The 14,442-nt window shown below is 40.5% G+C and overlaps 1 protein-coding gene across 1 annotated transcript in view; it reads left to right on the top strand.

The window, feature by feature from the left end:
• The window catches only part of THSD4 (thrombospondin type 1 domain containing 4), a 238,741-nt gene that overhangs the window by 102,920 nt on the left and 121,379 nt on the right, over nucleotides 1-14,442 (top strand). Inside the window, exon 7 of the mRNA XM_036389920.1 lies at nucleotides 8,502-8,638. Coding sequence (XP_036245813.1) covers nucleotides 8,502-8,638 — 137 coding nt within the window. The remainder of the gene's footprint in view (nucleotides 1-8,501; nucleotides 8,639-14,442) is intronic.

A 14,442-nucleotide genomic window follows, 5' to 3' on the forward strand; every position in this document is an offset into this window, starting at 1 on the left:
AGTTGCACTGCATGTAGCAGGTTTAGTGCCCTTATAAATAAATATATAAATCTGGCCAGAAATTGAGTTTGTTTAGACTAGCTGTATTATTTGTCCTCTGTAGTTTTGTCTGTAATAGTATGTTTCCTAAGTATTATAATTTTATTTTAATAAATTCTGTATAATATCACTGCAAGACAAGGCATCTTTCATGAAATCCTAATAGTTTATCTTGTGATATTGTCTTATGAGGGTTTTATTGATACAGTTTTAGCTATCACTGGATATAAACAGAAACAAAAAGTTTTGAGCTCAAGCAATTGATATGTGGTTTTCTTCCTACCTAGCCACATCTTAATAATTCTGATCTAAACTCTGGGGGCTGCTCTGAGAAACCTCACCAGAAGTGCAGTCCAGTGAAGCTGCCATGGCCTGCCTGTGCTGAGGGCCAGAAAGGGCAGCTCTGTGTGGCTGCTGTGCACTCTGGAAAGTGTAAGTGATGCCTTGTAAACCAGATAAATGCCCTTTGAAAGAGCTTTCACTGATGGAGAGCTTTGATCTGTTTGCATAGGCCAGTGGAGACATCCAGTGGCCACTGGCTGACCAATGGTTGTCTCTGGATTGTGACTGCAGTCACATGAAAGGCTGATGTGAAAAAAGACATTTTTAGGAGTTGGGGTTTTTTTCCCCTTTAAATTCAGAAAGGAGTTCCAGATGTAACACAGTAAAAACTGAGGTCTGTGGGAGACTACATTACCTGGTTATGTCATTTAAAGGGGTGCTGGCCAGGAGCCTCTGTTAAACATTTCACTTGTGGCAGCTGCACTGAAGCCAGCAGTACTCACTGGTCAGGTGCCCATGTGAGCCACTCAGCTGAGTGCTTTGCTGCACTGAAATTTCATAGAAGCACATCAAACTTAAATCTTTTGCTGATTTTCACACATCCAACTGAGCAAGAGAGACTTGTGCACGTGGTTTTATGAATTACTTGTTTGTAGTTGGTTTCTTTTAATATCATTGAATAATAATCAACTTTCCAGTTATTTTTAATGCATGACAGTAAATCTGTAAGATATTATTAATAGTTTTTTAATGATAGAGGGGTTTGGGAGGAATGGAGATACCAGGGAAATTGAAGTAAAAGACAACGTTTGAAAATTTCTTATTGCCTTAAACATTAATTATGAAGACAAGATCATGGAACATTGTGGACTCTCAGAAATACTCTGTTCACTGAAGAGTAGGAAAAAAAAGTGGCATATTCAGGTAAAGGTGAGGAATTTTTCGGGATTGTACCTTCCTTTTTGGGCTCCATGCTTGTTAAAATTTATATGCAGATTCATTATAAATGTTTGAATTTTTTTTCACTTAATATCAAAACCCCAGTGCAGGCAATATTTCAAATAGATATTAAAATGTTGAGACAAGGTGAAGTAATAAACATCTTTATTACATGAGAAAATGAAAAGTGGAAGTAGGAAAGAAAAAAAAAAAAGGGCAATGTTCTTCCATCACTGGAATGAAGAATGGAAAATGTTTTTAGAAAAAAAATCTGAACCAGAGTAATAAAACCTTATAAGAAGTTAACAAAACTGAAAGGGACAAAGAAAAAAAATAAACACGACCCTTTCTGGTTATTGTCAAGAGATATTCCCAAGCCTAATAAGGACAAAGTATCAAAAGAGACTCAAATAAAACAGACCACATCACATTACTATTTCTTTTGGAGAGCCCAAATGTAGTTACATGGTAATTATTTCCTGGAAAATGTTTGCATATTGTTATTTAGAAATCTGGCATATGATAACTGCTGTAAAAAGCATTATTCCTCTGACCACCTCAAAAACTTGTAACTGTCCATCAGTGGAAAACCAGCCTAATTTGGGATCAGTTTTCTCTCATGGACCTTATAGTCTCCTAAAGTGCAAAGCCTGAGCTCATGCTTCAGTCTGATAACTAAGCCCACTTAGTCTATTAGCCAAAACAAGGGAACCTTAAATGAAGTAGCTCTGCTTTCTTGAAGGCTTTTGTAGAGGATGTGGTGTGTTTCATATGCATTTTCTTCTTTGTATAGGAAGCTGTGTAAACTGGATTGCCTGTGTTTAGTAATAAACCAACACTTGCTATCCATCCCAAGCTCCACAGGGGATCACTGCTGGATCAGTGTGGAATTGTCACATTTAGCTGTTTCTGGCCTGGTGTGGACTCTACAGTGGAGCTGCCAGCTTGCAGACACAGCAGAGTGTCAAAGGACCAGAATTCTGCTGTCGTGTACTGGACCTGTCTTTGTTTCTCTGTATGTGCATGTGTCTTGAAGCACTTCCTGTATGGAAAGAAAATCTTTAATGTGCCTTAAAGATCATGTAGTTCCACTCCCCTGCTGTGGGCAGGGTCTCCTTTCACTAGACCAGGTTGTTCAGAGCCCCATCCATTCTGATCTTTAACACTTCCAGGAGTGGGGCATCCTCATCTTCTCTGGGCAGCCTGTGCCAGGGCTCAGCAGCCTCCCAGGGAACAGTGCTGGTCACCTGCACATCTATTGCTGAAATCCCACCCAATTTCAGCATTGATAAGCTTTAACTAAAGGAGATGTTACATGGATTGACATAAGCACATCTCTTAAAAGTTTTTCCAGTGACTGCTATGCTTCATTACACTTCCTGTAAAGCAGATTCATTGCTTTTATCATGAGTAAATACTGAATTACAGCCCATGGCAAGCTGGGCCCTGAAAATAACTGAGCTATGCAGAGACAACTTGTTCCTGGAACAACTGCTTCTGACACATCATGGGTGAGCGTATCTTGGCTTGCTATGGAGAAGCACTGAAGTTGACTTTACAAGGCAGTTTGCACACAGAATGAAGCCTAATTTAAATTTGCTTAATCCCATAATGTAGTATTAATGTGATTGTGATATTTGCTTGCCAAGAGCGTGCATGCCACTTCTGTGTGGGCACCCTTGAGGCACGTTTCTCAAATTGCACAGCTTATTATTAACTATTTTTAGATGTTTAGGCAAACTTACAAAAACTGACAAATGGTAAAAGCATTCTGTAATGTTCTGTGGAGAACTAGAACTGCTATGTAGATAACAACAGGGAGCCTGGATCTCACATTAAATTAAGATTTGGACTAAAGAACAATTGAGGAGGTTTTGTATATTCCAGTCCCTACCTCATGGCATGAGGAATGTGAAATTCCTTTATGGTATCATTTATTCTGATTACACCTTCAGCCAGTGTATCTGTGGCAGATTTAATGTGCATGCTGTGAGAGGCAGTATGTGCTCCAAGCAGCTTCAAGTCTTCGGAGCTGAGACAGAAGGGAAGAACTTGGTACATCCTTTAAGGACAGTCAGTGTACAATGTCATTTAGTTTACTGATGGCTCCATTCTTATTTGATTTGGGTATTTTTTCCTGGGGTTTTTTTGGTCTGTGGCTATTTTAAATTTCCCTTTGAACAACTGAATACATTATCTATCAAAGGTATTGTGGTTGGAATGCTTTTTCTTCTGACATTTTTTCCCTAAGAATATCATTAGATTGCAGTTCCATGCACTGGCAAGCTGCCTGCTGAGCTCTCTCTGTATCTCTTCAAGCTCACTGTGGAGCAGCTCAATCACAGCCTGGCCTCATCCACCATGCCTGTGTGCCTCCCCACAGCCTTTGTTTGGGTGGGGGCTTGCTGATGATGGCAGAACATGTTGGAAGAGGAAGCTGAAGGAGGAGAAAAGCTGGCATGAAGTACAAATGCCCTCCCACACACTCCGCGGTGTGCAGGTGGAGGGTCAGAGGCAGAAGGCCTGGCTGGAGAGTGGGACACGGGGGCTGTGCGATGCTGAGGGATTCAGGTCGTGTGGAAGGTGGAGCGCGTGTGATTCAGGGTCACCACACAGGGTGTCCAGCCATGGTGTCCAGCCCTGGTGACAGGCTGTGGTGACCGGTTGTGGTCTGTGCCAGCCCTGTCCAGCCCTGGGAAGATGGCTGGAGCTGGGGGACTGTGCATCCCACCGTGCCGCTCCAGGGCCCCTCAGCATGGCCCCTCAGCATGGCAATAGGACAGGCCAGCACAGCGCTAAGATGTGAAAATGCTCTTTCTCGATGAAATGCAAACAGGTCTATTCACAAACTCCTGCAAGTAGGGATGTTTCCGAAGGGGTGACTTCCTGCCTTGTTCTAGATTTGGGTTCTAGAAAACCTGCACGGTTTCTAGATTTGGGCAGGGTGTTTTGTGAGGACTTTAATTTCTTATACTTTCATGTAACGAAAGGGCGCGGGATGAGGGTGAAATTGCACAGAGGGGCTGGTTAGCCCGGCGCGCCGGGCAGCGGCTGCGGGAGGGCAGCGGCCGCGGGAGGGCAGCGCCATCGCTGCCGGCCGTGCCCGGCCCTCGCTGGGTCCATCGGCTCCCTCAGGGCTGAACCTGCTGGGAGCCAGCTGCGCTCCCGGGGAGCGGCTGGGCCCGGGGCGAGAACAAGAGAAGAACGAGCGTGTTCAGTTGGAGGGAGTTTTAGCTTGTTTGCTCTCTCCCGGGAGTTTCTCCCTCGGGCCACGCCGCGTTTGGCCCGTGCCCGACGCTGCTCTCGCCCTGAGGTGCCCGGGCCGGGCCGGCCTCGCCTCATCAAGGGGACACCGTCTCGGGCCGGGAGCGTGTCGTGGGCGCGGATACGCCAGTGCTTGCTTTCCCTGTAGCGGGATTAAAAGATCAGGATTGAGTTCTGGCTGTTAGCCTGTGAATCCTAGTGGAGGACACTTCTCCCTTGCTCACTCGTGCTTCCCAGCGGGCATGCGGCTGCCGTCGCCTGTGCAGGGCCCGAGGAGAGGCCTCAGCCGGAAATGCTGCTGGAGACACGCTTTGAACTGCAGCCACTGGCTGTAGTGTGATAACACATAAATTACTCTTTTGCCTTTAAAAATGTGTGATATGTTTGACAGTTGAATTTTTCTCCTCAAACCTCTACTGTACTGAAATCTGCAATGAAATGTGTTGATATTTGTGGTTCCAGTTTGATGAGTAAAATCGATCTTAGGAGAATGGTGGAAAGTTTTCACTGCAATGTGTGCTGTGTGATGTGCAGTTTGTAAGATGTGAGGTCTTGCTGTTCTTATTGGGGACATGGAAGGCAGTAGAACTGTGGTGTGGTCCTGCTTTAGCATGCCTGGATCTTACTCCTCATAGGGAAAGGTGGAAGGTAAGTTTCAACAGAGGACCTGGAAAGAAAACCAATTCTGGAGTCTTGCAGTTTGGAGAAGACCAGGATGTTCCTGAGGTACTTAAGGCTAGTTTGGTAAGGATGTTTTAAGGAAAGTACTGTTTTTTTTGATTTAGATACTTTTTCAGTCTGTAAAATGAAAACCAAACATTACATATTACCAGGACTGTTCACTAAAGGCACCTCCTTCAGTTAAATCAATAATGAATATGTCTGGCAGAACCTGTGTGGCAACATTAAATTTCACCCAAGTTCACTATTTATTAAAGGGAGGATAAGGTGAGACTTAGCACAGAGACTCAGGTTATGCTAAGGTGAGCTTGGGAATAAAAAACAAATGCACTAGGAGGACATGTTAACCAGTACCTGCATAATTAACTGTCCTAGAAACTGTGCCACACTTCAAAAGAGCTGAGGGTTTTTTTCTGGAAATGTGTCTTGCTGCCAGCAAGTTGGGAAGATAGATCCTTTTGTGAAGTGTGGGATCAGCTGACATGGGAGTCAGAAATGTGGCCTGTGTGGAATCAATCCCCTCACAGCTCTTTGTGTAATTGACATTTTATGTCCAGTTGCCATGCCAGTAGTGCAGCTTGACCTACCACCTAAACTGTAAAACCTCAAGAGTTGTGGCAGAACACTGGGTAAGGGAGGTTTTTTTACTAGAGTGGTGTCTTGTTCTTCATAGGAATTCTAAAATGTGTTTGTTCTGCTGTAATTTCTGCATTTACACAATAATAAATACATAATGCTTACATAAAATCCTTATGGGAAATGCCTGTCATTCAGCAGGGGCAATTCAGTTAACAGATTTTGCTCTTTGTAGACAAGTTTTTTCAGATCATTCACATTTGGGAATGTTGTCTTTAGGTGGTGTGGTTGGTATATGCCTGATCAAGGCAGTACCTTACACATACTCATCAAAAGAATCTGAATATTGAAGGCCAGAGGGTTATAGGGTATGTTTGGTGTTAAAGCCTGATTTGTTTTTTTGTGGTCAGAGACGGTGACTGTTCTAATACTTCTTTTTGTATGAGTGGGAACAGTTCCTGGTGAGAAAGAATGAAACACAGAAATAATGAAATGGGAATTGTATTTTTACACAGCAAGTGATCTCAGCCTGGTTGGGGTTGTTGCTGTGCTGCATTAGCAATGCAGTAGGCTGACCTATCACAGCAGGAGTGAGGGATGAGAGAGATCCAGGAAAAAATACCATCCTCCAGCAGGTGATTTTTTCATATCCAAGTAGCACAAAACTTTCACTGGGATCTAGAAGGCCAGCTAGTAATTTAAAGAATAAATATTTTAAAGTATCAGAACTATGGGGGAGATGATGAGAGGAAGAATATGAGTATGGGAGGCTTCAGGATACTGAACTCAAGGGAACGAACACAGAAGATAAGGACATTTCAGAAACCCTAAATGGCTTGTTTGACTTGATTTTAGAGACTGAAAAGATAAGAAAATGTACTTTCCAGAGGTGCTGCTTGATTGCCAGCTTTGCGTGTAATGAAAATAGGACACTTTCAGACTGAGAAAAGGACAAGTTGACTTAAATTGTAATGAATTACTGAAAGTGGGTTATATTTATTTGAGAATTCTGAATATAGTTATGTGTGAAGTGATGAAGCTGCTAAGAATAAAGCTCAGTTTATCGTTAGACTGTTACACTTGGAGATTGAACTGCAGGAAATACCTCAGTTTGGTTTTGGTTGGTTGGTGGTTGGGTGGTTTTTTGTTTTTGGGGGGTGCGTGGGGGGTTGGATTTTTATTTTTTTTTAATAACTAAGTGAAGTAATTGGAATCATAAGCTAGTGAATCTAAAGAAAAGGTAGCCAATGGATGGATGACCTAGGTGAACATGGCATGCATGGCTTCTGCAAAAAACCCAAACTCAGTAAACAGATCTTTGACCTCTCTTAAAATGAGGAGATGTTTTTGTGGGGTTTATCAGAAGATTGCCAGACACAATTCATAGTGTATATGAGTGGCAGTTCAATGAGCTCAGCTGTATACAGGAAAATGTAAGATACAGAACTGGTCTGCGTTAACCCTGTGTCTGCACAGGGGGTAACTGAAGTTGAGCTGAAATTTTGGTACTTCTACAGAAAACAGTTGTTTAATATATATTTGATGTGACTGCTTTTATTTATTTTGGCTGTTTGTTATTTTTTAGCTGAACATTCAAAAATCCACTGAAGTCAAGTAGAAAATCTTGTGAACACAATGTTTTAGCATTCAACAAGGGCACATAGCATCTCCTTTGACACCTAGATTAAATAGCAGCTTTCAGTTTCAGTATAGGGGATGAGCTGAAGCCTTATGAAGTGAGAGGAATTTTGGTTCATTATTGTGGCAGCAATGAAAGTATTGTCATAAAAAAAGATTTCTGTTTGGACCTCACTGCCCCTGTGTATCAGCACTACTCTGGGTTGGAAGAAGCTGAAGATACTGTTATGTCAGTTAGCAAATGGGGAATAAGCTGAGAGCAACTCTGACCTGACAGATGATTTGCAACAGAAAGGCTACACAAATGTGTTAACAAACCTGATAGCATAAGATGTGGGGAGTGTTAGACTGTATCTGCTCAAGGAACAGATTTTCACAGGGAAGATAACGTGTCTTGCTTCTTGTCTTCTGTGTTTCTCTCACCCAGAGTTCAGTGGACTGATTTCCTATTGGTTCTTGCATGTCAGCAGAAATCACAGGGTTTTGAATGATAAAGCATTTTATACATTTTTGAAAATCAAATTTAGTGGAATAGAATGTAAGAGTTGAGTTTTTTTAGTGCAACACCTACTAAAGTGTAACTTGTAAAAATGAAGAGAAAAAACAAGAGAATTCTTACAAATGTGCATCTGTCCTGTTTAAAATGTTTCTCAGTGCTGGCTGTTTGTGTACCTAACGGACCTGAACAGACTGGTACAGTGAGCCTGAGTTGATGCACATCCTTCTGATTATGGTGTAACTTTTCTGACCCTCGGGAGTTACGAAATGCCATAACAGTTTGTCACTGTGCTTTCAGAAGACGAACCGGGCAATGTTTTTAAGGAACTAAAAGCACTCGTGGTCATTTAGGGAAGTGCCAGTCGTTAACAATAGAGGTACTGTTTGCACTGTGATATAAGGCGTGTTGGAGTGCTTACCTTGGAGTTGGTTTCTTAATCACCGTTCATTTGATGTGGTCGCTTACAATGCATTGTTTGCATATTTGTTCCTTCCCTTCGGACCTTACTGCTCGTTTAAGGAGCTTTTCCTTTCCCAGTCTATTGCTGTGCTCTCTGTAACGGGGCCTTGCGTTGTGTCCGCAGTGAAGGGGAGTCAGAAGTGTGAGCTGAACTGCCGGGCCATCGGTTACCGCTTCTACGTGCGCCAGGCGGAGACCGTGATCGACGGCACCCCCTGCGAGCCCAACGGGACGGCCATCTGCGTGGCAGGGCAGTGCAAGGTAAGGCAGGCTGCCCCAGCTGCCAGACTTAGGCAATGCTGGCTTAAACTTGCTTCTTTAAAAAAAAAAATTATTTGTGTTAAAGTAGATGTGAAAAACATCAGCTTTTGTTATTGCAGGTTGGGGGATTTTTTAATAACTTTTGTATTTACTGAGAACAAACTAAGGAGTGCTGAAGGGATGGATTTAGGATTTTAGCCCCAATTAAGGTGTCTGTCAATGAGCTTTTTCAACATATTTTACTTTCTACAGGAGAGCACAAGGATTGAAAGCTTAAATTAGAAAGAAATACAATATCTTTTTAAATTCAGTTTTAGAGTGGAGATATTTTTCAGAACCTGCAATCCAAAGAATGGTTTCTTTGGATTGCTTTATAGCTGCTTGTAGTCAAACTTTTCTGATTGGGCCATGTTTGCCTCAGGTCTTACTGGCTCTCCTCTTACTCAGCAGTGATGTTCTCTTAGAAAACAATTGAGTGGTTACATTTCATGGGTTCAGAAAGAGCTGCTGTGTTGACTTTTTGCCATCTGCTGTGTAGATTCCATTTGCTATGAATAAATACACTTTTTGCAAGATGGTAGCAATTTTAAACAAAATGTTACAGTGTTTAGAAAAAAAAATTGTAATCTTTCAAGTGAGCTTAGTGAAAGAAATAAATTCCTAGCGAGGGGCATTTGACGCTTGGCTGACGTTTCCTATATGTGTTGGCAAAAGCTGCAGAAGTGGCTCAGATGTGGCTCGTGAACTCAAATAGTGAAAGGTCAAGTTCAGTTTAAATAGCTGGTTTGCCAGGGGAAATCACTGATGAATACAGCCTTGTCCTCTGCATGTCCCAATTCCTCTTACTTGTGCACATCTGGACAATGCCATGTTTGTTTCTGTTCTGTGTTTCTTAGTGCAAGCAAAGCCATAGCTTTGAATTTCCTTTGAACAGGATAGATCTAGGTGAAGTTGGTTGTGCTTTAAAGCTTTCCTTGATCTCAGTCTAACTCAGAAAGGGCCAGAAACTTGTTGTAACTGCATTTCTGATCCATGACTCAGAAAACTGATAATGGAGTTGTGTCTAACAAATGTGTGGTCTCTATCACCCTCTGTTGGACATTCTTTTACATTACCAGAACAATAATATCCCTGTGTTACAAACCATTATCTATTTTGTTCCCAGGACCATTGGTTTTGATTAGTATTTTCAGCTTACCTTAAGAGGAAAAAAAAGATGAAAAATGCTGAAATAATAAAAATTATTAAAAATATAGTAAAGAATATGATATATGAGATGAAATAGTCCTTAAAAAAACTTGAAGTGAAAAAGCCCAACAGGTTAGAGTATTTCATTGTAAGAACATACTGTCTGTCTGTGACACTGTCATAACTGGCACATATACTAACCCAAGTGCTGCAAAAAAAGCTCACTTTTCATTGAAATGATTGTGTATTTCCTGAATCCTAATGAAATTAAAATACTTAAATTAATTAAATACTTTAAAATAAAACTAGACAAAGCAGGAAGAATGGGGTGATATTCTACCTAAGCAGAAGAAAGAAGTAGAACAATGATCTTGATAACCAGCTGCATTATTTCTGTGTAAGTTTGGTTTTCTGCACACTTGAACAATATTATTTCTGATGCATTTTTTAAAGTGAATAAATGTTTTCATTGACAGTCCTATTGAGTTCCACTTCTGGTTTTTTATAGGTTTTATTTGGTGCCACAGCTGGTTATTCCTAATACACATGCTTGGAATATGTTTCAGTATTATTGAGTAGATGTTGGTTTTGTAAATATATTTCTACTCCTTTTCTAACCCTGCATTTTGGTAGTGCTATTAAATTAAAGAGTGACTGCCAATGAGACTTCCTTCAATCTGCTATTTCATCAGATGTGTCTGTTTTCTTCCTTCAAGATTTTTTTTCTTTTTTTGTGTGAAGTGAGTGTATCCTTATATTTCTTCTGAAGACAGTGGGTTGGTCCTACTCAGTAACTTTTAATCTTTGAAGAAAAATGCAGAGAGAATACTGAGAAGACTTTAATAAACCAGCTATGAGAAAAGAATGTTCTTAATAATTTTGACCTTGCCCATGGATTGAGAAAGCGCCTCTAGGGCAGAATGTTGCATGTGTTGTTGCACGTGTCTGGGACACTCCCACTAGGAGAAGCCGTCCCAGTACCTGGGCAGGTGTGAGCACCGACTCGAGGTGGTTTTGGAGACAGAAACGTCACCTGGGAGCTGTGAAAAAAATTGGTTTTGCAGAGATGTTGGTTACCACGCGGGGGCGCGCTTTACAAAGGATCATTCAGCATTCCAACCAAAATTCTGTTCGGGTGGGACTGTAGATACCTCTCAAAGGTGCGTGAAACAATTATTTTCTGTCTCCTGATTTTTATATTATATTTTCTCTTGCAATGTAGTTTGTTTTCATCTTCCAGCTAACTGCTGACGTTAATAGAAAAATATCTAGCAGTTTTATGCACACGGTAGCCTAAGCAGCAAAATGATTGGTAATAGTGATTTTACTTGCCTAAAAGAAAGAGTGCATCAGCTGTTGAAAACTTTGCAAACTTTCTAGGGAGGTAAATAACTTGTGTCAACTATAGGAAGCATAGCCAACCATGCTAAATCCCATCAGAAAAGCAGGTTGAGGCAAGGAGCTCCTATTTGGAACTGTGCTGGTGTGTGCTAATGGTCAGGTAAGAGAACTATAGATGACATTATTGTTTTAAGTTTGCCTGTGAACTGATGTGAAATCTGGTGGTAGGTGGTTGTGAGTAGCAAATATTCAAGTTCAGACAAAGTGACTAAGTGCTGGATCTGTATATTTGTTCTTTTCCTATTGTCCAGCAGCCTCTTGTTCTGGAAAAGACCTCACAATCTAAAGGATGGAGCTCCTCATTCTTCCATGGAGCTGCTGTCTGAATCTATAGTTCTGCTGTAAATGACCCAGAAATCAGACCTTATCAGGATCAGATGTTGCTTACAATGGCACTTAACATTTGAAAAAACACCAAACAAAACCTAAACCAACCAAAATGGTATTACAAAATATCTTCATTCTAAAAGGTTTTTAACTGCTTTTATATGTGCTACATACACAGCACATTTCTTGGAAAAGGTTTGTTTTGCAAAAGTTTGAAGGCAAAAGTAGGTGCTGAAGTGCAGCATAGAATGGTTAATCCAGATTCTGGTTCCCTCTGTGCTCCACACTCTGCTCTCCTGTCAGATGTGGTCAGGAATGTCTGACCTGCCTATCACAAGCAGCTTGAGATTACAGCAAAGGAATAGAGTGTTATGTACCTTTATTTTGTTCTTATTTCTGCAGGTTTTAAAACAATAGTTTTTCAGGTGTGGATATCTTTATAAAAAGGTGGAATTAATCCTTATCTGCAGTATGCCTTTGTCTTCATAAATTGGCTGACAGTAGAAAATACATCCCAGCTTTGAGCTTAATTGTATCACTAGAGAAGTTGTTCTGAAAGCAAATGCTGTTATCTCTAATGATTAAGTGACACAATTAGGGAATTTTATTATCCTTGAGTTATGCTTCTCTTTGAACTAGTTTGAAAAGGATGTTGAAAATGATAAATCCAAAGTAAATCTGAAAAAAAGTCTGAAGTTTTAATGAATGCTGGGTATAGCAGTGGAGTAGAAAATAAAATATTGCATGTTGTTGGGCCTTGGTTTTTCTGACTAAACAGTTTGATATATATTAGATTGAAAGTGAAGTTGGGTGTTTATGAATAATTAATTATTCCCTAGGTTGGAATAATCAAATGATCACTCCAGCTTAGTTTTAAAGAAACAAGATAAAGTCCTGTGGTACAGGGTATAAAAGGAGGCTGGGAGTGTTCATGAAGAAACATTCAGTAACACACCAGTCCTTTCACATGGCTGTTCATAAAAAAACCTGAACTCACGATCACTGTTTTTTTCCCTGAAATACTGGCTTTCTGTGATGGAGAAATTAAGTGTAGACAAGAAAAAAGGAGCTTGGATAAAAATAGAAAATAAATGTGGTCTCAGCTATTCCTTTTTCTCAGTCCCTTGCCAAGTGTTCATGGATGCACTCTAACAAAACCAGCTCTGGTAGCCCATAGGAAGATAGATTGCAGCACTGTCCTGCATTCACAAGTGAGGACACCAGCGAGGAGCTGTGTACTCTGTGTCATGGTGGAGGTGAAGGGTTTGATACGTGTCTCTTACGCAGAAATTACTAAGATGTAGTTAATGCCTTTTAGGTAACCAGTAGAACCAAACCTGTTTTGTGTTACATTACAGCAGTTCAAAAAAAAAAAAAACCAAGAAATTTCATCCAGTTGAAATACATTTGATTTCAATGAAAGTTTGGGAAAGCAGTTGTAAAAAAGAGTCATGTAGCTAGTGCAGGACCCCTCTTCTGAGGTTAAATAGCAGAAGGAAACAAAGTAATTTAGATTTTATTGTAAAGAAACAAAGAGGGGTGCAGCAGAAGTAATGTTCTGAAACTCACATTTAAGGAATCTGTTAAACACCTGGGCAAGCCAGCAGTGGGGAGAAAGCTATTAAGAAGGGGACTGGCTGCATAAGTATTCATTCTTGTTCTCCTATTTAGAAGAGGGCTGAAAACTTAGCAATTACTCCTGCAGTAGAAATGATACCTTTTGCTGTTAATTGGCTGAATTATGTTTCTCGTCCTGGAAATGCTCAAGCCATTTGACTTTCAGCATCTCATTGTGGTGGTTAGCTTGGAACTCCCAAAAAGGGCTTTTAGATTCCTCTCTGCAGAATGCTTAAAAAGATCCTTGGTCAGCTGCCTGACAGTAGAGATTGTCAGCAGACCCCTTCAGGCAGGTGTTGACATGGGAGCATCTGAATTTGGCTCACTGACCCTGTGTTCTGTGGCAGTAGAGGCTCTGAATGGGCAGCATCAGCTTTGTGCCATTGTCCCAGAAAAACTCTGGCAAGGGGAGCTCACTTTCTGTGGGGGGTGGTGTGTTATGTCATGCACAAAAATAAAAATGAAGGAGCTGCTCTTGAATTTATTGTTGTCTGCTAATGTTTATACTAGAAGACTGTCACTGTAAACAGTCACAAATTATTTTATCATGATAGATATAAGAAGAGCAAGGAGAATAAAAAAGAATTGTACAGCATTAGAGCAAGCTTGTATATCACATATTTAATGAGACTTCTCCTTTGGTTAGGTACTTTCGCCCTGCTTGCTTGCATGGTTACTAGAATTTAACCTGCAGTAGAGTTGGAATGTGCAGTAAAACTTTAAATTACCGTGCATTAAAAAAAAGACATATGTATGTTACAGACAGCTTATTTGCAGATTGATGTGTTCTCATGGCAGGTGGGGTCGTGAAGTAGAAGGGGGGAATTTTGAACATTTGTGAGGTAAAAATAAAGGCTTTCATGTGTGAGGATTTATGAGGTGAGTTCTAAAACAATAATTGAAACAATAAATGGAATTAGTATTCATTTTAATTTGATTTGTTTTGGTACTTTCACTGTCACTTTCAATCCATGCTGCCTCCTCTGATATCTGTGGTCTGGAGGTCAGGATTTTTTTCTTTGTTTGCAGTTGTACTCCCTTGTGCTAGCAGTGTTAACTGTGTTGACTAGTGATGTTTCAGGCCTCATGTAAAAGTCAGAGTTCTTAGAAATACACTATGGAAGTGATTTAAGTGTATTTACTGCTAAAGTTTGTTCATCTCTTTTTTTTTTTTGCAATACTCTTATACGTGATGACAGGTGAGTATTGGTAGTATTTTAATTATTGTTAAAACTGATAAATCACTGATTAAATGAAAAATTTATTACAAT

This window comes from Molothrus ater, chromosome 13 (assembly GCF_012460135.2).
Source record: "Molothrus ater isolate BHLD 08-10-18 breed brown headed cowbird chromosome 13, BPBGC_Mater_1.1, whole genome shotgun sequence".
Classification (NCBI taxonomy): domain Eukaryota; kingdom Metazoa; phylum Chordata; class Aves; order Passeriformes; family Icteridae; genus Molothrus; species Molothrus ater.